At 38.1% G+C, this 24632-nt stretch overlaps 3 protein-coding genes across 6 annotated transcripts; all 3 read right to left on the bottom strand.

Moving 5' to 3' along the window:
- Positions 1 to 5626: 5626 nt before the first annotated feature.
- On the bottom strand, positions 5627 to 7576 carry LOC137711264 (expansin-like B1). The gene is made up of 4 exons (XM_068450496.2): positions 7338 to 7576; positions 6818 to 6924; positions 6336 to 6650; positions 5627 to 6011 (listed from the first exon to the last, which is right to left on the bottom strand). The coding sequence occupies exons 1-4, from the start codon at positions 7471 to 7473 to the stop codon at positions 5805 to 5807; spliced, it is 765 nt and encodes a 254-aa protein (XP_068306597.2). The 5' UTR covers positions 7474 to 7576; the 3' UTR covers positions 5627 to 5804.
- Positions 7577 to 10054: 2478 nt separating this feature from the next.
- On the bottom strand, positions 10055 to 15536 carry LOC137710740 (ATP-dependent Clp protease proteolytic subunit-related protein 4, chloroplastic). Of its 2 annotated transcripts, none has more exons than XM_068449850.2 (8): positions 15212 to 15536; positions 14836 to 15039; positions 13812 to 13867; positions 13543 to 13669; positions 13294 to 13371; positions 11967 to 12080; positions 11776 to 11885; positions 10055 to 10360 (listed from the first exon to the last, which is right to left on the bottom strand). In XM_068449850.2, the coding sequence occupies exons 1-7, from the start codon at positions 15473 to 15475 to the stop codon at positions 11811 to 11813; spliced, it is 918 nt and encodes a 305-aa protein (XP_068305951.2). In that variant the 5' UTR covers positions 15476 to 15536; the 3' UTR covers positions 10055 to 10360; positions 11776 to 11810. The 2 variants fall into 2 exon arrangements, with proteins under 2 accessions (XP_068305951.2, XP_068305952.2); XM_068449851.2 differs by having other exon boundaries at positions 10055 to 10346; positions 15212 to 15519.
- A 1315-nt stretch (positions 15537 to 16851) lies between these two features.
- Positions 16852 to 19904, bottom strand: LOC137711276 (heptahelical transmembrane protein 4). 3 transcript variants are annotated; one of them, XM_068450507.2, is made up of 4 exons: positions 19661 to 19904; positions 18467 to 18704; positions 18043 to 18319; positions 16852 to 17782 (listed from the first exon to the last, which is right to left on the bottom strand). In XM_068450507.2, the coding sequence occupies exons 1-4, from the start codon at positions 19683 to 19685 to the stop codon at positions 17129 to 17131; spliced, it is 1194 nt and encodes a 397-aa protein (XP_068306608.2). In that variant the 5' UTR covers positions 19686 to 19904; the 3' UTR covers positions 16852 to 17128. The 3 variants fall into 3 exon arrangements, with proteins under 3 accessions (XP_068306608.2, XP_088552056.1, XP_088552057.1); XM_088695930.1 differs by having other exon boundaries at positions 18467 to 18739; positions 19661 to 19826; XM_088695931.1 differs by lacking the exon at positions 19661 to 19904 and having other exon boundaries at positions 18043 to 18272; positions 18467 to 18599.
- Between the last annotated feature and the right edge of the window lie 4728 nt (positions 19905 to 24632).

A 24632-nucleotide genomic window follows, 5' to 3' on the forward strand; every position in this document is an offset into this window, starting at 1 on the left:
ATAATTATTTGAGATGCTGCCACATTGCGCCAATAGTAAGAAGAATTAGGTTTGACTGAAGCCTGCAAGAACTCTAATGTAGGGTAGTATCGAGCTTTGAAAATTCTTGCAACAAGAGAATTAGGCTATTGTAGTAGTCTCCACCCTTGCTTCGCAAGCAAAGCAAGATTGAACGCATATAAATCGTTAAATCCCAAACCACCTTCATTTTTGGTTTACACAACCACTGCCATTTCACCCAATGTATTCTACGTTTACCTACTTCATTTCCTCACCAAAATTGTGCCACCATTTGGTTTAGCTCTTCATAGAAGGATTTAGGCAACAAGAATGTCTGCATTGTATACAATGACATTGCCTGTGCAACCATTTTTATCAACATTTCTTTACCCGCACTACTCAACAAAGATCCACGCTACCCATTCAAATTTCCACAATTGATCTTTAATATAAGCAAATGTATCTTTCTTGGACCTACCAATAAGCATCGGTAGACCAAGATACCGGTCATGGTACTCCAAACGCTCCATCTCTGTGAGATTACGACTAAATGCAACACTACTTTTGGTACCGTTTGCCCAGAGGCCCGTTCATAAGTACGTAATAATTCCTTCAATTGCAAACACTCCTGAAAAGAACTCATGGCAAATATGAAGCTATCATCCGCAAATAGAAAATGATGAACACTTGGGTCCCTGTTACATACCTGAACCACCTGGATTTAGCCTTGTGCTTCACACGAATCAAATAAAGTCGATAAACCCTCCGCACATAAAACAAATAAGAACGGTGACAATGGATCGCCTTGACAAATTCCCCGTTTTGGATGTACTAGCCCTACATGCTCCCCATTCAGTTTGAACGAGTAAGACATCGTAGAAAAACACATCATTATCCAGTGTATCCATTCCTCTGCAAATCCCAGCCTTTTCATAATTTGGTCAAAGAAGCTCCATTCAATACAATCATAAGCCTTACTGATATCCAACTTCAACGCCATCACCCCATTCCACCCATTATTCCTCCTATGCATATAATGTGCAATCTTCGAAGCTACCAAACAAATATTAGGAATTAAACTTCCAGGTATAAATGCACTTTGCGAGGGTGAAATAATTTCCGGGAGAACGACTTTCAATTGGTTAGTAAGAACCTTAGAGCAAATCTTATAAATCACATTACAAAGACTTATCGGCCGAAGTTGAGTTATTGTTGTGGGATCAAGTTTCTTTGGAATCCAAATGACATGGGTATAATTGATTTTCCTAAGCATATGACCAGATGAAGGAAGATGCCTTACCCCATCACACACATCTTGGCTGGCAGTCTCCCAATGCTTTTGATAGAAACTCGGTGACATACCGTCACATCCTGGAGCTTTCATCGGATGCATTTGAAACAACGCAGCTTTAATTTCATCATTCGAAACCTACCGTATAAGCTCTTAATTCATCTCTGCCGAAACTTTGGGAGTCACTATCGGCATAATTTCCGACACATCCGTCGCACCCTAAGAGTCAAATAACTTCGAAAAATAATCTACAATCACCGCTTCCATACCCTTTTTGTCTTCATGCCACACCTCGACCTCATCAAATAACCCTAGTAAAGCATTCCTTTGTTGTCTTCCATTAGCCTTCTAGTGAATTTATTTTGTATTTTGATCCCCAAGCTTTAACCAATTTTCCTTTGACTTCTGCCTCCAGAAAGCTTCTTCCTGTGTCAATAAGGATTGCAACCGAGTATTTAATTCATGCTGTTGTGCTATAGTGGTTTCAGTAAAAGGCCTTCCAAATAATGCATTCAACTTATCCTCCGTTTCTGAGATCTCCCTCGGAATTGAACGCTTTGTTGTTTTTGCCCAATTAGCCAATTGTATTCGTGTTGCCTTAATCTTCTTCGTGACTCTAAACATTGGTGAGTCATGAAACTTTGTCACCCACCCTTGTTGTACCGCAGCTCCACAACCCTTTTCCATCGACCACCCTTCCTCATACCTAAAGGTTTTCTTGAATCTAACTTGGTTCTTTGGTATCCATTCTAACAGTATAGGTATATGGTTTGAAGAGTTTGGTTTCAAATGAGAAACTTGAAACCCAGAAAACACATCCATCCAATTCTGTGTTGCTACAACTCTATCTAATCTTACTTTGATTCCCCCACACCTGGTAGTGACCCAAGTAAATTTATTTTAGACAAACCCCAAATCTTGTAACTGGCAGCTTGTAAGGGCATTCTGAAAACCTTCCATTTGATGTTCACTTCGTCTATCACCTCCTGCCTGCTCCTCTGCACACAAAATCTCATTGAAGTCCCCCATTCAACACCATGGCAGCTCTGAATTGTCATGCAGCCTTTGAAGTAAACTCCAAGTTTGGTGTTTATCCATCTCTGCCGGAAAACCATAAAAGAAAGTAAGTCTCCATTGATAATCATCTCCTATTCCTCCAACCTCCGAATCAATATGATTAGACGAATACGACCTTAGCAAAAGGTTAGCATTTGCTTTCCAAATAGCATATAAACCCTCGAACCTTCCCGAACTTGGAACTGTAAACACAAAATCAAATTTCAAACGTGATTTTAACCTCTCCACATGCTTCTTTGAGCTTTTTGTTTCGCATAGAAAAATCAACATGGAATCTTTAAAGAGAACAAGTCTCTTAAGTGCCCGAATTGCCCGGAGGTTCCCAAGCCCCCGACAATTTCAACTAATACAACGCATTGGACTCGGTGGGGCTGATCTTTGTCAGCCTCCACCGCTGTAGAGCTCATTCAAATAAAAGCAACATGCTTCTTTGTGATCGGGAGCAGCCCCCTCTCTTCCTTCTCAAGCTGTTATCTTTTTTCCAACTCCAAAGGGGAGGGATAAAATGTTGGGTTTTTGACTGCCTAGTTTTTCCTGCGAGATACCCTTCCTCCTGATCGATAGCCATGTTCAGAGCCTATGCCAAAGATAAACGGATCCAAATTGAAAGGGTCGGAATCTATGGCCTGGGGAGATTCACCCCTGGCCCTTGTCTGCTCTCCAGTATCCCCGCTCGCCAAAGATAGAACTAAAGTCCTTACACCACCCCCATGCGCCTCTTGACCAATTCCCTCATCTCCCATAGTTGGTTCAATCTCGGACCCAAACAACATTAAGGGCTACCTCATACCTGTCACTATCCCCTCCCTCCTATCATCCATAAGCTCCGGGTATTGTCTACCCTGTTCCCTCAACATAAAGGGTATCATAGCCATATTATTGACCTTGGTGTCCTGATCGTAGACTATTTCATTCAGATCAGGTATTGAGACATTTTCTTGCTCCAGTGTCATCATCTTCTTCCTCATCCATTGGTTCATCCACCTCATTTGACGGCGGAGCCTTCGTTTCCCAGCCACTCTCTGCGTCTAAACCAAATCGTCTTTCTGCTAAACGTTTATAATCCTTATCAAGCACATCCATTTGGAACCATCTACCATACGGTTTTGCCTTATCGTCTAATTGTTGTCCTTCGTAGCACTCACATTAGTCTTCAACATGGTCCATCATTCCACATAGGAAGTAGGTGAGTGGTAATTTCTCATACCTAGCATCAATTTGCATATGTGTGCCTTCGAATTGTATGTTCACAAACCTTCTTAACAGCCTCCTCACATCTAGTCACACCCACACTCTAAGAATACTACCATACTATTCCTCCTTTCGACGTTGGTCCGTTAGGATTTATTGTCCTAGCAAGTTCCCCAAAAACTTCCCTATAGGCTGTGGGGTAATCCTTTAAACTGCACCTAAAATTCCTGAAAGTAAAGCGGGATCCTAACTGGGTAAGCCAGATTATCAGCCTCGCCAAGCACCAATAGGTATTGCTTATTATATAACCAAGGCCCTACTCGAAGAATGGTCTTACGTTCTTGCATGGAATTAAATCCAAATGCAAAACGATCCAAAAATTAGCCATGTCCTAAAAATTAGGTTTAATTACAATAGGTTTAATAGGTTTAAAATAGGTTTAATTACAAATTATACATGTCCTAAAAAAAATTAGGAATTATACATTCCATTGCAGTTTTTCATCATTTAGATTAAAAAATTAGCCCCTAAGTTAATTAATAGTTTTTATTAAAATTCTAAGCAAATTGTGGCTGGACATTCCACCCATTATATTATGCTCACTAAACCCAATCTCCAATGGCTGGCTAAATGGAATATGGCCAATTTCTCTTCTTCCTATTCTTTTATGATTCGGCTGTCTCGGCTCTTCCCTTCCAGATTCCAAGTTGGAATTGAAATCAGAGTTGTCATACATTACAAAATTGGTCGACAAATTTTACAAGATGACAGAAAATGCAAATAAAGCATATAAAGTGGTGAGACATAAAACTCAATGCACGTCATTTATTAACACGTGAAGTTAAAGATAAGAAGTGTAGTATCACGTCGACAAAATCTCATCGAAAATTTGAAGAGTTGCTCTCGAACCGACATGTTTCATTCGAAAACCATATTTGAGAAATGATTAAGATTCATAAGTGCCACGCACACTAAAAGCTTATTTTAAATCTAGGCTCTAAAGATATATAATTTTGATGAACATGTATTTCTATTTTTTTGGGTAACAATATACATTCCAAATATACTGAAAAATAATACATTATTGAGAAGGCCAAAGTATAGCTCAGAATAACTGAATTAAAAAAAAATTTAGCCTTCCAATATTCAAGGCTAAAATGACACGAGCTATATTTAGCTCCAATGGCGAAGATGACTCAAGTATTGTCAAAAGAAAGGAAGTCAGTTTACATACAGCAGTTCCGAATATATATATATATATATATATATATATATATATATATATATTGGACAAGCAACAATAGATTGGTATTTTATTAATCATCTCAAATAATACATAGGTGTCAATTGGGTATAAAACTCTAGTGACTAAGAAAATGGTTTGGAGGTGAATTTGCTCAAACAAGACAATATAGTAAACCCCTAAGCAGCTAGCACATGTATGTAAACTTCACAAGCCATCCATACAAAACTGTCATAAGACGATAGGTATAATAGACTTGTATCGGCAATTGTAAAAAGGTCACCACTGAATAACGAGGCCATATAAAGTCATCACGGAAGCGAGACCACATAAAGTCATCGTAGGTAAACGAGACCACATAACACATCGCTCAATGCGAAAACCATATCCAGCTATCGTTGCAGTGAGGCCACAACACTCACTAGGCGAGACGACATAACTAACTAAGCAAAACTAAATTAAACTATGCTAAATCAAACTAAACCAGACTACTCCAAACAACTACAGACTACTCTGAGAGCGGAACCACATGTCGATTAATTCGTGAAGGGATACGAAGCTCAGACAAAAGCCACCTGCAATGGCACAAAATGGGTCTGCACCCTCAACAATTCAAAACAAACGGCAATTCCGAATCAATTTCTACATTCAAAGGAGCATGTCTGTTAAACCAGAAATGCATAGAAGGAAAGATTAAAAAATTCAAATTCGGAAAGCAGAAACAGGCATGCTCCTTTTTTGGTAATGAGAATGCATTTCATTTAACAACCCAATAAAGTATAAATACAAAAAACAAACTTTGTTTATAAAGGAGCTTAATCATATATTCAAGGACCGAAAAGGTGGAACTTTATTCATTCATATTATATCCTCACCAACTGAAGGTACACAATTCCCACAAATTCTTGGCAAACCAAAGCTAAGTGCACTGCTGCCTAACCAGCATCATACAATATTTAATACTTCTAATTATTTTAAACTTGTAATTAATTTAATGCCCTCCTAATCGAGCTGAATGTCTGACGGATATGCAGCCCCAGCCTCCCAATCAGCAGGGATGACTTTGGTTGCCTGCATCCAGTCCACCTCTGCAGTTGCCCTGCCACTCACTATTTGGAACCTCAAGGAAAGGGCACCAGTTGGTGGGTTTTGGAGGTCCCACACTGCTCCATATACTCTCCTCATTGGCCTCCATTGCAGGCGATCCTCCTGCCCCAACAAAGGAAAAACTTGTTCGTCATCACGTGTGTAATGTTACACAAATCACATTCACGAAATAATTTTACTTCCAGACAGTTTGACAAAAGAACATCGCTATTCATTTTTGAATCACGTTGTATATCATATATTCCTCATTCGTACTAATAATAGAGATGCGAATGATCAATCACTTGAATTAGCGAGTCTCACCTGTTTTAGAGATGGGATTTACAATATGACGTGTAAATACAGTTGAAATAGTGTATGCATATGTGCTATATTAACACCATGGTAATTTGCATTTCAAATATTGAGTTGGCCTTGAATTTTTACCTGCCAAACCTCAACTGCTGTGATGTCATATATCCCAGATACATACTGAATGACTAAGGCAAAGTAAAATGGATATTTACTGCCTTCATGGATTTTGAACACAAGTCCGTGACCAGAGAACCTGCAAGCGACCCTTCTGTATTCGATTTCAACGACACCGGAAGCAAATAAAACTTCAGATGAATCTGGACTGTTTGCCAACTTTGCATAAGATCTTGGGCTGAAGATGAAGTCAGTTCTGTCGCCTTCGCCGTGGTCTGTCACCACCGTAGTTACCCCATCACTGTTGCAATGCTGAGGGATCTTGCACCTCACCTGATAAAGCCACACTCAAAATTAACTACTATACTTAACAAAGCAAGTTAATTATACTTTAATGAAGGCAGCAGGCGTGATTAATTGTTTATTCTTAGTGCTAATCCGCATGATTATCACTTGTTCACATACTAAATTATTGAAATTTTTTGAGGAAGTCGATGTACCTGGTAGCATGCACCACAGCCAGTTCCATTCCTGTACAGCCTAGAAACTGCGGATACGTGACCGTCGTTGACCTTTCTTCCATATTCTCCATACCCACAAGCTCCAGCTGCAACAGTATACCGTCGTGAATATATACCATAATGCAAAAATACTATAGTGCATGCATGCAAATGTTCTGTTCTTAGGCTATCAAACAAATTAACCAACGTGGACATGTTGATGGACAGTGAATCTAAACCATTAATCATGTTGAAGTTATTTAGAATGTGAGTGTGAGTACGCTCACATCCTAGCAACGTCAACATGTTTCTGTTAATACAAGTCTGGTAAGAGAATATTATCCTACTGTATACGTTCAATATATTTCTATTTCATGATAAGCTGACATGTTATTTTATCACACCATCAATCAAAATCATATGCTCAAACACGATTCTACTCGATTAATGCTCTAGCAACATAACTACGATACATACACACATATAGATATAATATATATAGTGAGTAGGCTATACATACTTGGGTTCCCATAGCAATCTGGGCTACCATAATAGGTTGCCCTAGAGGATACATATGTGTATTGGGAGGTACATAGAGCAGGCAAGAGTACCATGATACAAAGAAACCAAGTTATGTGCTTAAGGAAAAACTCCATGTTTCTGTATGAAACAGTTTTTTCCTAAACAATGCAAGTTAATTACGAAAAGTAAGGCGATAATCAGATAGATTAAGCAAATGAGTTTAGGAGGGTTGTGAGAGCAAAGGTATCGTACTACCAATATTTATAGTCGAGGCAGGGGGAGGGTGCATGCTGAGTTGGTACATACCTTTTTCTTCCACTTTGGAACTACAGCGTGCAAAAGAAATAAGAGAGCTCTGGAGTTTTGGATTAGATTGATAACGTGTACTTGAACGTGGGAGTTGGGACCTTCGATATTGATCTTTTTTGGTGGCCGGAACTGACACCAGTCTCATTCTACATGAGATATTTTCTCTTACAATTAAGATATAGTTTTAATTGTGACACATGCTTAATAAATGGTGTTGCATGTTCTAAAGTGAACCACTAGTCTAATATACGTTTGCCATGTAGTAAATTAGTAACAAGAGTATCTCTTGCCCAACAGTCTCACTCTGAAAAGGAGACTTGCCTCATTTTCAGAGTGAGACATCTGCCTAATGTAATAAGCCTCGTCTTATCATTATTAAGTTCATCTGCCTAATGTATGGGACATCTGCCTAATGTAATAAGCCTCGTTTTTATCATTATTAAGTTCATCAAACATGAAATACGAACAATTTAAATAGTGTTGTCCTGTCTAGTCAGCCTTGGTCTTAGCATAAAGGATGTATAAAAACATACTACTATGTGTTAGTGGAGGGAATATTATAGATTCACAAATAGCCTAGCTGAACTTTTTCTCTCGTTCCTTGAATCTGCAAGTTTAATTAAGGTGTTCTTAAACTATCATTACATTTGGGACCATTCTCCCTAGTTGTGTAGGTTGGCCGAAAACCAATAATTTTGCAACTTGTGTGCGAATTATTAGAAATTTAATAGTGTAATTGATCACCTCTATATGGTTGTAATTAATCGCGTAATGAGAGAGATAATTTACAATCATTGGTGGTGAGAGAAAAAAAACCAAAGCTTCCCAAGAGGGGAAGGATTGTTTCTAAATTTTGTAGCAGCAAATAACAAGTATGTTGTGATGACATAGTTTGAACTATGCTTAATTTTCAATACACAATCACCTCTATTTTGCTCATCCCTCGTTCCAACCCTTCTCTGTTCTCTAAGTTTTTTGTTTCCTCTAGCTTTATTTCTAGCGCCGATTTGGAGAACTTCAATGTGATACTTGCTCATTTATTTTTGGGAGAAGAATTCTCTCTCCTCCAAATTCCTCTCTTCTCCATTCCCCTCCTATTTAAATGGTCACAATTTAAGCCATGTCAACATCTTGTGTTGACTTCTTTATAGAGAAAGAAAAAGAAGAAAGTGAGAGAGGAGGGGGTTGGAGGGGAGGGGATTTGGAGGGAGAGAATCTCACTCCTTATTTTTGGCCAACTTTGTCGACAACTAATCACTATTACGCGACTCTTTTTTGCTATTATGTGGAGTTGAATAATTGGGGATTGACTTTTCTCTACATCCTTCCTTTGTTCTATATGTTCTTCACGGCTAGATGTGATGCGTTCAATGGATGCGTGGCTTCAATTTGTGGTGATGGTTATGATTTAAGGTTATGAATTCATTTAGGGTTTTGGGCTATGCAGGGTCATGTGGTTTATGCTAGATTTTGGTATTTTGGATATATTTTTTTAGTTGTTTAGCTTAGTCTTTTCGAGTTATTGCTTTTGCAGTTATGTTGGAAACTGTGGTATCACTCTCCAAAGTATGCCACATGCAAATCACGTGACCTAAATTGATGGAAAATTGAATAAAATGGTTTTGAATCTTAAAATAGAAAAATTAACAATTTTTAATCAATTTAACGATTTATATTTTCAAAAAAAAAAGTTGAAAAACTTAATTTTCATTCGGATAATAACTCGAGTGGTCAATTTCAATTGGAAACTAGTACATGATCCAAGAGAATGTAATTGGCGTTTTGGGTCAAATACCGGGAGCTATGGGATACAAATACGTGGATTAATTGAAACCCACCAAAGCCATCATCATGTTTGGTTGTAACGCACTGCCGGCTGGCAGGTCTATCAGATTCAGACCGACTCTCCAGTGACCAATTGCGTGTCAAAGTTTAAGATTAGAGAAGGAGCACTTATATTTCCCATAGCAAATTGCGTTTAAGATTTTGACCCGTTTGGCCTCAACCAACCAATACAAGACAACTTTATTTGAAAATGTTGATGAAATGAAGAGAATCCATCTCCGCGTTGGAGTCGAGTGGCGAGAAGAATAGGGTTTCGAGTTTGATTTTTTCTGATTTGAAATTATGATATGGTAATAAGTTAATAACAAAAGGTGAGGAGAGGTGAGGCAATAGCATATGGGATTAGGTGATCCTTCATCCTTGCCATCCATTTGCCTTGTTCCAGGCACACCAGACACCGTTTCTGTGTGCTGTGTTTGTGAGCACTTTAACATGTGTAACGTGTTTAAAGTATGTAAAATGAGATTAGTTGTTAATCATTTCCTTCATTAACTTAAACCATTAATCGTAATTAAACATGCTACCTTCATACGTGCGATGCAGATGATTAAAGAAAGAGTATTTTTCTTCGTCGAAAATTTGGTTTTCATTTAATCAGAAATCGACCAACATCTTTAACAACACCAACACCGAGTGTACATAAAAATTAAAAAGCAAAACACTTGCCTCATGTTTTTCAACTGGTTCTACACATGCTTCTTTGTGCTCGATACAATTTAAGCTATGTATTATGCATTCCTTTGCCGCACTGAAAAATGTGTTACCACTTGGAAGCTGGATGCTCAGATTTTCCCGTGCATGGTGCGACTCTTGCCCGAGCGTTCTCGAAGACAATCACCGCATAAACTTCAATCTGAAAAAGTTGATCTGAAATCACAAGTTTAAATGCACAACACACAATGAGACATACAATCGTCAACACAAATTTAGAACATGTAAACTTACCTGCATGAACAGAGTTCATTGACATCAACTAGTCTTTGATTAAAGTATTTAGCATTTGCTGCATGGATATGGGCAATTTGTGCTGTTTTTGACATCAGCTACTTTTTAATTAGCACCTTAGACAAAAGCATAGTCTCTGACCTAAGCTCGTTGATCCAGAATTTTTAACACAATTACGTAACAATGGGCAAGACAAAATTCACAAACCCACTAATAACAGATTTGTACCTCAATTACAATGACGCAAACTTTCTAAACACGTATTAACTAATTTGTTCACAATGATTACATCATGGCTCCAGAAGGGAGTTCCAACTCAAAGAAAGTGACTTTCACAATAAATTGGGCTAAAAATGGACATTACTTGCATAAATGGGGCAGCCACTGAGAGCAAATAATGGAAAAGAAACTGTAGATACAATCCACTAAAATATGTGTACGCGTACGGTTCATATCCCCAGATCTTCTACTTCCTAACATCTCTCTCTTACACTTGTAAATTGGGTTCAAGGGGAAAGGGCAAAAAGGTGATGCTGTCAGAGATGAAACCAAAATTACAAGCAATGAAAGATACTGTCCACAAAATCCTCACATCAGTCATCTTCACTCCCAAATTTACCAATAAACAAACAAAAAAAGGCAAATATAAACTGTAAAGCAAGCGTCAACCCACAACTTTAGCCAGCACCTCTGCCAAGTGTCTCCTTACTGAATCTTACGGAGAAATAGTGGTAAAGGTGGTATGGATATGAAAAGAACAAGCAATTACTTTGCAATTCCAGAACCAACTTGTCCTCAGACTAAAACAACGGAGTGATTGAGAATTGAAACCGGGAGAGATTGTGAGTAGTGAAATTTTGAAAAGGCATAGAAATGATACCAGAGAGAAATTTCCTAGTCAACAAAAAGTATCGATCCAAAAACCCAGTTACTCTTCCATACTACGATTTTCAGATTATTATGGCCATCGCACCATAACATATGAGGCGGTTCCATCTTAGCTAAAAAGAGAACTAAAATGCCGATGTTGTGGTACGATGTTATATGGTATCATCCAAGAACATGGAGTTTTCCAACCTCACCAGGGGTTGGTGTGGCTGAGGGAAAGGGGAGTACTTTATCAAATAACCAGAACTTAACATGTAAAAAGTCTACTAATCATAAGCATCGTTAATAAGTCCAGAAAGCTTAGGACAATTGCTGACTACAGTACAATGGAACTTTGAGATTCATACTCCAACATTAGCATATGGTAAATAAATTTCAATGTAATGAAAAAACAGAAATGAATCATCCCATAACATACAATCTGACAGTAGCTTGTTATTGCCCTGTACCTTAGTATTCCTTCTGATAAGAATTCCAAGTCTTCCTATGGAATAAGTTGTGCTTTTTTAAGGTCTGAGACAACTCCCCTGTCTTCAGTACTCCTTTCATTGTACAATACCTGGAAATTAATTTGAAAATGGATGACATAAGTTTGTTATGAGTTAGACTAAAACGTATAAACTCATTCTATTTGAAATACCTTGTCAATGATGCCATATTCAACTGCCTCACTTGGACTAAAATATTTTGGACGCCTAATGTCTGCTTCAATTTGCTCAGTTGACTTTCCAACATGCTTTGCGAAGAGCTTAACCTAAAACATAAATCAGACAAAAAAAACACTGAGTTGATAGGTGACCTAATGCACTTCTTTTGTTGGTATGTAAGTCAATTTCTACCCTCAAATGCAAAGTTCTATACAATTTGTCACTTCTATACTCACAAAACATACCACAATTAGTCATTTGTGTACCCACTTCAAGAATAACATTTTACAATAAGTTAACTTTAAAAGGAAAAAGGGGACTCCTCTCCATGTAGAAGATTGTGTTAGTTCTTTCTCTTTTGATCTATAGATTTGTTCCATCCCTCCATGTCAATTTCTACTCTCAGGGGTGTGCAGTGTCTAACACTGGAATGGACATGACTTGCGTAGGACATGAAACAATACGTATTTTGGAATGTCCTTTGATTTTATTGACCATTTGCTTCTGGATACAGCTGGGACACAGTTAGGATACAGTTATCAGTTTGTAATTATTTGAAGACTACATGGGTCAAATCTTAGTTTTGAAAACTGTAGTGTCAAATTATAGTATTAAAAAGATATGTTAAAGACCCAACCATCTCCCTATTCTCTCTCTGTATGAAAACCAAACAGGGACCTAGCGTTTTTTACTTTGTTGTGGAACTAGAGGAGAAAGCCTGAGAAAGCTCCTAGAACTGAATGAGATGAGGAGACTAGAAGAGTGTACTGTAACTGACTCTATTCACCTTCTTTCTTAGATTTGCTGCACCAGCACCTTCTATCTATATTATTTTGTGTCATTTATTATATTTAAGCTATATTATTGTTAATTTATGATTATTGTTATTTAAGAGTTTATTACCGTCCTTGCCGTATCCATATCCAAATTTTTGGAAATTATCCCTGTCGTATCCCGGAACCCATAGATGAGGACTGTGAAGTAGAACCTGGAGTTAATTAAGTCTTTCTTTTTTCCTCTTTTCGTTTAAATTCCCATAAATTATTACACCTGAGCTATTTTTTGAACTTGTACACAGAGTAAACTAATTCCTTGTTTAATATAAAATTCCAAAAATCAATACACATCCAAGATAGAAAACATATCACACCTGCTACAGAAAAGAGAAAATGGAAGAATAGAAATGAACTGAGCTAAAGGAAAATCTCTACCATTCTTTGAAAATTATGAGAAATCATAAACATCTAACCAGCAATTAAACTAGTCAATGAGAACAGAGTGAAGAATGGGAAGAAATATGTTTGTGACCAATAATCTTACCAACTCGTCTTTAACATTCCTCACTTCCCTTCTTGCGAGTTCAATATCTGTTGCTTGGCCTTGAAACCTTGCAATCGGCTACAGAGAGATAAAGAAAGAAGAGAAAAGTTCAGGGAAGAATTTAATACATGTATAAGTTCCACTGAACCAGATAAAAAGTACAAATCCCAGCCTTCACAGTAAAAATCAGGAAACACATTAGATAATACACCGTCATGAAACTCAACAAATTAGTGCTAAAGATCAAACCTGCTTCATCATGATTGTTGATGAGGGTAAAGCAGAACGGTTTCCCTTTGCACCAGCAGCTAAAAGTAAGGCAGCTTCTCCCCAAGCATTACCAACACAAAGAGTAAATATAGGTGGCTTGACATACCTGCAGTGAATAGAAATTAAGTTTAACCATTAGGGCAAAAATTCAGATCATATTTAATTTTCAGTGAATACAAACTAGGAACTGATCAACACGATAATATATTCAAAATGCATGAAATACAGAAGAACGTAAGATGGATAACCTCATGACATCATATATTGCAAAAGCCTCTGTTTCATAACCCAACTTCTCACCGCCCTGAAGAATACAAGATAAGAGTCATATAAAATGAACATCTTTATATGGAATAAAAGAAGAAAAACAAACAAGGTGCCATTTTTGAAAATCTTCATTGTTCACAGCCAATGCACCCTTGTTTCGGTCAAAGTAGAAAGCGGAAGAAAAAAGGATTACAACTCAGGTAGCAAGTTATCTATCCTAAGACAACTACTGTCAAATTGATTAAACAGCATGGCTACCGCAAAAGAACTTGAATTATAATTACAGTTACAACAGAGGAAGAAGTCATGCAAAAGCAACCCAAATTTATAAAGGATAAGAGAAAATTGAAACTGTAGTTACAAGTTACACATTATTTAACTACAGTCTTCTTTCTAAAGAAGATTATTGGATGATAATACTGCTGCCACCAACGAAGACATTACCATACAATCTCACAAACACCATAGTTACACCACAAACCTTCTCCTTTGCAACCACCATAAGTTGGCATCGCCTATGATCGTATCAGAACTACCATTTTAATATATTGGAAATTTGAAAAAATCCCATTAATGCTACTACAACTAAATCTAGCACCAACACCAAACATCTAAGCAACTGCTGGCTTGAGATATATCAGTACTACTACCAAACTCCCACACAAGTTATTTTCCTGTATTCACCGATAAATACACTCTCTAATTACTACCAACTGATGGACTGACCCATACCATACGAATAGGAGAAAAACATGGACATCCCTACAAAAGTTACAACAGGGGTGATGCCATTTTGTCATACGACCCTCCCCATACCTACCTTTTTACAATCAACAAACATCGGACCAGTCATATTCCAATTATCTCCTAATATCAAGACTTAATATTTAAAGTACGGGTGTGCACTATTAACTTTGGTTGTGCTTCAAAGATGCCAATGTGTGAAACAAGCAGGCAATAAAACTAAAGCTAGCGGAAAATAAATGAAGGGTCTCGACTGCTGACCTTGGTTGTTCCAGTGGAATTTATGTACAAGTAAATGGGCTTCGTGTCGTCTTCGTACTGAAGGTAGAGAAACTCGGCAAGTATCAACTCCGTCACCGAAGGAACAAGTGACATGCCCAAGTACACTATTCGATTTTTGTACAGATATGATGCCAGGTCCGGAGGCGGCTGCTCCCACGCACTTCCTCTTTGAAATGGAATAACCTAAACACACAAATTTCAATTCGATTCCAAAATTCAAACTTCACTCACCCAATAATCGAAACCAACATCACCCAAAATCTCAAATTCCATCCAGATAAATTTGGATTGAAAATTTTCTTCTAAATCGAAAGAATCAGTAATATGAGAGTGAAAAGGTAATTGGGGGGAGTACCATGGTGACGACGCCGCGTTTGGGTTTGGAGCCACGAAACGACGCCGGATTGAGGGAGGAAGGACGGAGCTTGTGGCCGGAGAAGTCGGAGGAGAGGCTGTTGCCGGCGAAGGGAGAGAGGAAGCTGGTGGAGAGGGAAGCTCTGGGAAGGGAACGAGACGACCTCGGATGGGGGCGGGTGGTGTTTAGGGCTCGGGGAATGGTTGGCGTTGCTAACATGCGCGTGTTGAGCGCGAAGCTGGAAGCTGTGGTGGCCACCTCCATTGATGGTTTTCGAGCGGTCGTTCGTTAACCAAATGGAAGAGGAAGATATCGAAACCAATATGGAGTGGGCTCGTTTGGTTTTTGGGTTCTAAAATGTTTAGCCCATTGCATAGGAAATTCGAACCCAATAATTTTTTGGCCTGCTTGGATTATTAGTCTCCGTTTTGATAAGGTAGTTGAAAGATTGCCCCCGTGATGAAGTCTGTTACAGTTTAGGCCAATTGAAAATTTCTTCAACTCTCTGTTAATTATTAGCACGTGAGCCACACATATTATGTTAAAACAAAGTCTATGTTAATTGTTAGCACCTGGGGCTACATGTGAGGCTAACTTTATTTTTTTAATCTCACGTGCGAGCCTTTATCTATTAACAAATAATGGAGAGTTGATGAAATTTCAGTTTTGGGCTTAAATCCTAACAGACTTCACAACAAGGGCTTAAATCCTAATTTTTTTACCACAAGGGTTATCAAATTAAGCTTTTTTAATATACAAGTATATATTTACTCTAAAAAATGATAAGATAAATTGATATTAAATTTACATTCGTCATCCACGAAATCAAAACCTAAGACCTTCTACTTACAAATAAAAAGGAAAAAAATACTAAGTACGAGAAGCGGTAAAAGTCCAACTGTTTGGCTATAATCATCATGAAGATATCAATCACCAAATTATAAATAACATTTGGCTACGGAGGCTCTTTGTATGACGGTGTAACATAATCACTATGATACTTGACTCAAGTTTCATAGCCTTGATTTTAGACGTAAGCTTCATCTTGATGGCTATAATGTTGAAAGATAACTCAAATTCGGTTCCCTCCTCACTGATTTAAATAAAATTAGATTTTAGGGAAATAATTATTTCATATTTTTGCTGTAGATTAGTGACCATTTTTTTTTAGCTCAGATAAAAATAAATCTCTTCTTCAATGACCCCTAATCTATAGCAAAAATATGGAATGATTATTACCCTAAAATCTAAATTTTATTTAAATCAGTGAGGAGGAAATCAAATTTGAGTTCTCTTTCAATATTATAGCCATCAAGATGAAGCTTATGTCTAAAATCAAAGCTATGAAACTCAAGCCAAATATCATAGTGCTTTTCATTGCTCTAGTTTTCTCTAATTTTTTTTTTTTTTTTTTTTTTTGACAGGAAAAGAGAAAATTGCAGTCAAATTTGTATGTCTGGTGAAAATCCAAAATAGTTTCTTTTTACAGAACCCTTGAAACTTGAACAAATATCCAAAAAAGACTTGACTGCATCGTCCAGTGATTTCCACACAACTATTTTCTCGCCTTGTACACCCTGACTTATTTATTTAAATTGAGTACATCAAACGAGAATTCATTGACAAAAATAAGCAAGGACTTACAGAAGGAGAAAAGATGTGTGCAGAAATCTTTTCGCTTCGAAAATGCTTGCAAGGTTTCAAACAGTACAAAGAGGTATTTCACTTTCAACCAAACTTGTAATTAGACATGCTGGAAGGTTAAGAAAAGGAAAATGTACAAATTTCAGACCAAAAACAGTGTATTTTATTTTGGCCAAAGGAAAAAGTTAGCTAATACCTCCAAGTCCAACAGAGAAGGGCTAGAAATTACCCTTTGTATAATATTTTCCAGTGTTGGTCCTATCTCAATACAAGCTAACAACCCTTCAAGTCCCTCCATCTTAGGTACAGTAGACCGGCTCGGTAGTGAGTGTAAGCTGCTGCCACAACCAAAATATGGAAAAGCTGGTGGCTGTGGCCAGCAATATCAAACTTCCCCGGTCTCCACCGCTCCGGTACCCTTGTAGCATAAATCAATGCCCCTAGTCCATAAAGAACCCCCATTAACACCTCATAGCCGGTAGTCTGGATGGCCTCTGGCTGATTCCTGAACACTATGAGCTTATGAACCAAAGGCACGACACCTGACACACCCATCACAAAGAAGAGAGAAGCACGAAAGACACGAAACTTGGGTCCTTGAAAAAATGGGAGGAGGGAGAAAATAATGGTGGTGATACCTAGCACTGTTATGAAACTTAAGTAGAGGTTACGAAAGAAGGGGTTGCACATGAAGGAGTAGTAGACAGGAGGGTAAAATGAGGTTGTGATGAGTGCAGCGATGCCTGCATAATCACATCTGAGCACTATATAGGAAAGGCGCGCCGAATGGCAAGCAAGGAGATGGCATGTACTGCTGGCTAGCAAGCAGAACATGGCTCCACCTAGGAATGCAAAGAAGGGCCACCTTGTTATGGATCGATTCATAAGGGGGGCCACCATGTTCATCAGGTCATCTGTTACTCCATGCTGCAATTATTGAACAAATAACAAACATAAGGCTGGGAAACATGAAAACAAAAGGATTTCGAACTAAAAATTATTTTATCGTAGGGTATGTAGACCGAATTTTATTGAAAAGATTTCAAAGAAAAAATATGTATACCAGGTAACTTGGTAAAAATTTCATGCATATAAAGGGAAGGAAAAGCGTGCAACAGCATTTGAAAACCTCAAAAAGACATCTTTGCATCGGAGTTCCATTTTTTAATCAAAGAGCAGGATAATACCAGAACAGAATTCTCTGTTTGATTGGCGTGGGAGAACCGGTCAGGCAAGCAATTGGCGAGAAGTTCCCTTATATTCCCTGAAACTGAGGAGAGAAAATCCATAGATGGAAAAGCTAGTGAAGGGAGGCAATTCAACAATTCTGGATGAATTTTGTGCAAATCGGCTCTTCTAATCATGTCAGACAAACGTTGCAGGGAAGACAGATCCATGAGGTCTGGAGCTTTTGTTGCTGTGTATATTGTTAGGAAAAGGAAAAGGAAGAACCCGATCAAATGCCTACAAAAAATGTGAAAAATGATTAAAAGCAACGGTCTTAAATTTCTCAGCAAACAATGTTATTTAAAATGAGACACGCAGCTTCAGAAAACAAAATAACCATTGGATTGTATACTGGTAATAAGTTTTAGGCACTAGAGTACTTACGTCCAGACATTAAGAGTCTCATTATGAATGGAGAAGATGCTTAGAAACACCTGCTTCAATGGCCATTCTGATCGGTAATAACCCAGAATGAACTCGTTGTCCCTTAAAAAACCAGGCAATGAATGGTATTCAATAAGTTGATACCTAACTTTCTTCCATAGTCTCTTTCCCTTTGCTTCCTTGAAACATGCTTCGTTTACATCTTCACAGTCAAATTGATTATCTAATGATCTCGTTTCTGCAATGAAAGAAACATTGAGCAGCATTTTCATGCTAAACACATACAAGATTACAACTGAAGGTCTGACAAAAACGAAGTCCAACTGAAGGGAACATGCATAGTATGCACAAAATCTATAACCGTTTCACTCTTAGTTTTTAGTTTTTAGTTTTCACCTTTTTGTTAGGAATAGAGGAGAAATACAAAGGAGAAAAAACGGATGAACGAAAGTGGAGGAAGGGTGGTGGAAGGAAATGAAACAGATGTATAAGCAAAGTGAAAACTAAAAACTGGAAACAAGAAATAGCTTTTTTTTTCTCTTCTTGTTTTTGTTTCCTACATTGTCTTTCATTTCTCGACCCCTCTCCATATACATTCCTTCTTGTCTCTATCAAACAGGCCCTAAGTAAATACAAGTGGGGTTCCCTTGATCACTGATATGCAGGCCATCCACATTCTTGCTTTCCTCCGGGGTACATATGGCCGGCCCTTCGGGCGTCCCGGCAACACAAATATTGTTTCAAAGGTCCACAGCATAATTTTTTCCAATGCAATAAAGTTACATTGTGTCTATTTTTCATTGATGAAGGGGTATTTCCATGGGTTTGCCTTTGTGTTTGCTCTAATATTGACATGATTATCCAAACCATATTGTTGGCTTTACAAGCAAGCATGATCCTTTTAATTTTACATGAGATTATCCAAACCAAGATTTTTCTTGTGAAACTTAATGCCTTTTTCTCTTTTCTCCTCACCCATAACTACTAATTTTAAGATTAGCATTTCTAATCACAAGGATTATTCTAATCTTAAAGACATAACAAATTCTTTTGACATTTTCTCAGCACATTGATAGGATTCCCATGAAAATATACAAACAGAAAAACCAGGCCACAATTCAATCATTCATATGACATGACTAAAATCCACAGCCGATAATCAAAGCATTAATATTTGAGAGGAAAATTTATTACCTGATAATGGAGAATCACCACCCATGATCAAGATTCACAACTCAAAAGAGTTTTCTTAATTTTGTTTGGTTTTGGCGTCGATGGAAACAGTGGATATTTTCTCGGGAAATGTTCTACTTTCCTGGGAAAGTTGTCCACGGAAAGAAAATTCCCCAAGAAAAAGCATAAAATTCTGACGTTGAAATACTTCGGTGAGATAAGGCCCCTCACGGGTTTGTCTCGCCAAGTGGCCACCTGCTAAAACACAAGAGACTATTGGTATCTTCTAATTTAATTTGAGATGTAAAAATTCTACATCCTATTTTACAATTTTAAGAAAGTAATGATATTTACACCCAATTTTGTTTCAATTATATTTAGAACACGAATATGATTGTGTAAATCTAGTGTATTTAGAGATATTTTAGAATATTCTCCTTAGTAGATATTATCCTTATCCTATTAGGGTAATGATTTAACATATCCTACTACTACAATAAAGGCACAATGGAGTGATACAACACACACCTCATAATTAAATCTCTCTTTTCCTTCTCTTGCCGCCGGCCTCTCTCCCTCTCTAGTTCTAAATACAATTCAGTTAAATAGGCTTAACACGTTATCAGCACGCTCTTGCTAGAAGCTGAGGAACTAAAGGATTGTAGGAGGATGCTTTCTTCTACAAAATTCAAAGGTTTTTATTTGTTTTCTGCTAATCAGATGCGCTTAAAATAAATAAGATATTTGAAACGTTCACGAAGCATGAAAACATTCCCCATGATGCATGAACCCCTTATATTTATATTTTCATTCCAATATATATATATATATATATATATATATATATTGTATATGATTCATATATTTGTCAATACACACACACACACACGTTTCATGCATTATGCAATTATTATTTTGCTATGTGAAATTTGTGAGTCAAAGCATATAAATAAATTAGAAGCAATTTGGGGTTTTCACAAACCCTAGAAAAGTCCAAAAAAAAAAAAATCTTGGAATTATGCTGCATGGTTGTGGCTCGCCGCCGTTGACACCATCGCTGACCACCACAGTTGGCCTGTAGCCCAGCAATGTGTAGCACGCCACCAGGACGACGTCATCTCGACGTCGGGACCATGGCAGCAACCTTTTGGGCTTTGCTGTGCCTACACAGACACGCCAAGCCTTTGGCTTGGTAGGGTTACATGAGCTTGCAACTCAACCGAACTCTTAAGAAGGTCTGAAGCTCGTCTTGGACCCGTCTACGTGTCCCCAGCCCAACCTATCAATAGCCTTATGCTATTGGGCTTGCCCCGTCCCTTGTTTTTGGCCCAAACCAGCAGCTTTTGTTGCTGGGCTCACCCAGACCACACGGCCCAGAGGCTTGCAACCCTCCCACGACCCGACCCCACATCACAGCCAGCCCACTTTTGGTTGGGCCGTGTTATTTTTTTTTACTTAATGCTAATTTTTGGCATCCTCACATTTTAAATCAACAACAACAAAGCCTTTTCCCACTAAGTAGGGTCAGTTATATGAATCCTAGAATGTCATTGCGCTTAGTTATGTGTCACGTCTTCCGTTAGATACAAGTACTCTAAGTCTTTTCTTAGAGTCTCTTCCAAAGTCCTTCTAAGTCTTCCTTTACCTTTTAGGCCCTGAACCTCTATCCCTATTCGTATCTTCTAACCAGAGCGTCAGTAGGCCTTCGTTTCACATGTCTAAACCACCATAACTGATTTTCTCTCATCTTTCCTACAATTTCAGCTACTCCTACTTTACCTCGGATATTCTCATTCCTAATCTTATCTTTTCTCGTGTGCCCACACATCCAATGAAGCGTTCTCATCTCCTCTACACCCATTTTATGTACGTGTTAATGCTTCACTACCCAACATTTTGTGCCATAAAGCATAGCCGGCCTATAAAATTTTTCCCTGAGCTTCAGTGGCATACGACGGTCACACAACACGCCGGATGCACTTTTCCACTTCATCCATCCAGCTTGTATTCTATGGTTAAGGTTTACATCCACCTCTTTGTTCTTTTGCAAGATAGATCCTAGGTAACGAAAGTGGTCGCCCTTTGGTATCCTTACCCCCAACTCATTTGAGCCTCTGTTTGCACTGAACTTGCACTCCATATACTATGTCCTTGACCGACTTAGGTGAAGACCTTTAGATTCCAACACTTCTCTCCAAAGGTTAAGCTTCGCATTTACTTCTTCATGAGTTTCATCTATCAACACTATATCGTCTATGAAAAACATACACTAAGGAATATCATCTTGAATATATCCCCACATTCTAAATCATGCCCAAATATTTTTTTGGGATACCTTGATTTACTCTAATTAATTCTAATTTAATTATCACTTGGTTTACTGCCAACCAAAGCTAATATGACCCGTTTGTCATTATTTTGCTTCCACGATCGACCTCATTTGGTCTTGATCTATTGAATTAATTAAAAGTGACATGCAGTCCATTAATCTGATAATTAATCCAAAATTATTGACCTGGAGATCACTTTTGGACATTAACGATTCAATAATTTATTTTTCTACTTTGAACCATTGACATCCTTTCATAGTCTCCAATCTCTCACACTTGAGTTCCCGAAGCAACTCAAATCCACTAAACTTAAATCAACATATTGCATTCTGTGTTCTTGCAGGAACCTCTCCTTTATGAACTAATTGTTCGTAAAACTAAATTGAACCTGTAGTTTTATATTTAGTGCCTTTGAAACCAGAAGTTTTCATTCAAAACTTACCAATGAAACTTGTAGCTTTCATGTTTAAATTAAACCAATACATGTATATAGAACCCGAATGTTCTATGATGTATGTTTATGGCTTTCCATATGACTAACCACATTTTATTGTACCCTCCGTTTTAGGGACATGTCAAACTTGAACAAGCTCGATTTCACCGCTTTGGAAGTATCAAGAAGAAATTACCTGAAGTGGGTTTAAGACGTGAAACTCTATCTTACTGCAAAAGGTATTAGAGCCACCATCGAGGAACCTACCGATGCCAATCGTGTCCATGAAGCTTAGAAAGCTACTGCAATGATCTTCATTCGAAGACATATCTATGATGCACTACAGACTGAGTACCTCCTTGAGAAGGACCAACGCACCCTCTGGCTTGCTCTGGCCGATCGTTTCGATCACCAGAAAGACATTTTCTTGCATGAAGCAAGACACGAATGACAACATCTATACTTCTAAGACTGTAAGTCTGTGAATGAATACAACTTTGAAGTTTGTAGAATTTGATCACTTCTTAAGTTCTGTAAAATGGACTTAATAGACGAGGATCTCTTGGAGAATACTTACACGACCTTCAATGCCACCAATATTGTTTTACAGCAACAATATAGGGCACATAAGTTCACCAAATTTTCGGATTTGATCTCTGTTTTACTTCTCGCTGAAAAGCAGAACCAACTTTTAATGAAAAATCATCAAGCTCAAATGCTTCACTTGAAGCGCATGAGACCAATTCTAACAGCCACAAATGATGGAGAAGTCGTCGTGGCCGTGGTAGTGGGCAACAAGCCCACCCACGGGCCTAAGGTCAACATAGCTAAGGCCCACCCAAGGGATGAAATTTAACCCAGAAGCGCTAACCCCTTCACCTAAGGCCCCAAACTTCAAGAACAAGGGAAAAGCTACCGTTCAATCGACTTCTATTGAAATGGACATGTGCTACTGCTGTGGATCAAAGGATCATTGGTCACGCCGAGTTACCCCCGAGGTTATTGCCAAGTATCATTTCCATCGTGAGTCTAACTTTGTCAATGTGGAACATCCTGAAGATGCTACTACATCCATGGAGATATCAGATTTTCAAGAGGCATCTGCCCTTATGGACGAATAAGTTTTATACTTCTAGACATGTTTTAAGGTATTTTTACCCCTAGTGGCTGAACCCCCCTAAATTTTAGGTTCATGGTTTAATTTTTTGGACAATTTTTCTAAGTCTTTGGAATAATTTCTTTGGTTTTGGTTTGTTTTGAATTATGGATAATTATCTTATGGATATTATTTCTCAATTGATTAATTGAATGAATGGAATTATATTATGCAGACCAATTCAATTAATTTATTTATAGGTATGACTAGTGGGGAAGTTAGTTGTCTGGCTGATAGTGCTACTACGCACACTATATTGTGTGAGCGACACTATTTTACTAACTCCGTACCTAAGAATGCACATCTGACAACCTTCTTAGGCTCATCCAATCTGATTGAAGGATAAGGAATGGCCCCTATAATGTTGTCTAATGGTATTGTCTTAACCATTAAAGAGGCCCTCTATTCTCCACTTTTTAGAAGAATGTTACTGAGTTTTAAAGACATTCGAGATAATCAATATCATGTTGAAACCACTGAAGAGAAGCTGGAACGTCTCCTGAGTGGATTGTACATCACAACTATTCGCGGCATAGAGACTCACCATATGGCTGGCCCTGAGCCCAGGTTCCAGGGCACTTTGTTACTTTGGCATAATCGTATGGGACATCCTGGACGTGACATGATGCACCGTATCCTCAAATCATCACATGGGCATCATTTACCTCCCTACGTTGGATTCCCACCATGCAAAACTTGTTCTTTGGGGAAGTTGAATACTCAACCCTCAATTACAAAGATTATTCACAACTCTCCTAAGTTTCTTTAGAGGATTCAAGGGGATATTTGTGGACCTATCCAACAAACATGAGGACCATTTAGATACTTTATGGTGTTGGTTGATGTATTGACACGTTGGTCACATGTCTACTTATTGTCCACAAGTAACCCTGCTTTTGCAAAACTTCTAGCACAAATTATTAAGCTTAGGGCTCACCACCATGATTATCCGATCAAGTCGATCCGACTGGATAATGTTGGAGAGTTTACGTCATAGACTTTTGACGATTATTGCATGTCAGTTAGGATTGAAGTTGAACATCTTGTGCCCATGTTTACACCCAAAATGGCATG

The sequence above is a fragment of the Pyrus communis genome, chromosome 6, assembly GCF_041283825.1.
Source record: "Pyrus communis isolate YQ-2024b chromosome 6, ASM4128382v1, whole genome shotgun sequence".
Classification (NCBI taxonomy): Eukaryota; Viridiplantae; Streptophyta; class Magnoliopsida; order Rosales; family Rosaceae; genus Pyrus; species Pyrus communis.

Excerpts from the sequence above, each read along its gene's own strand:
- LOC137711264 (XM_068450496.2), bottom strand. The coding sequence starts at position 7,473 with ATGGAGTTTTTCCTTAAGCACATAACTTGGTTTCTTTGTATCATGGTA. Across the intron at positions 6,925-7,337 it reads AGATTGCTATGGGAACCCAA|CTGGAGCTTGTGGGTATGGA; the intron begins GTATGTATAGCC and ends ATACTGTTGCAG. Across the intron at positions 6,651-6,817 it reads GCTGTGGTGCATGCTACCAG|GTGAGGTGCAAGATCCCTCA; the intron begins GTACATCGACTT and ends TGGCTTTATCAG.
- LOC137710740 (XM_068449850.2), bottom strand. The coding sequence starts at position 15,475 with ATGGAGGTGGCCACCACAGCTTCCAGCTTCGCGCTCAACACGCGCATG. Across the intron at positions 13,372-13,542 it reads CAACAATCATGATGAAGCAG|CCGATTGCAAGGTTTCAAGG; the intron begins GTTTGATCTTTA and ends ATCTCTCTGTAG. Across the intron at positions 11,886-11,966 it reads AATATGGCATCATTGACAAG|GTATTGTACAATGAAAGGAG; the intron begins GTATTTCAAATA and ends ATTAATTTCCAG.
- LOC137711276 (XM_088695930.1), bottom strand. The coding sequence starts at position 18,738 with ATGAAAATGCTGCTCAATGTTTCTTTCATTGCAGAAACGAGATCATTA. Across the intron at positions 18,320-18,466 it reads GAGACTCTTAATGTCTGGAC|GCATTTGATCGGGTTCTTCC; the intron begins GTAAGTACTCTA and ends CATTTTTTGTAG. Across the intron at positions 17,783-18,042 it reads AAACAGAGAATTCTGTTCTG|CATGGAGTAACAGATGACCT; the intron begins GTATTATCCTGC and ends CAATAATTGCAG.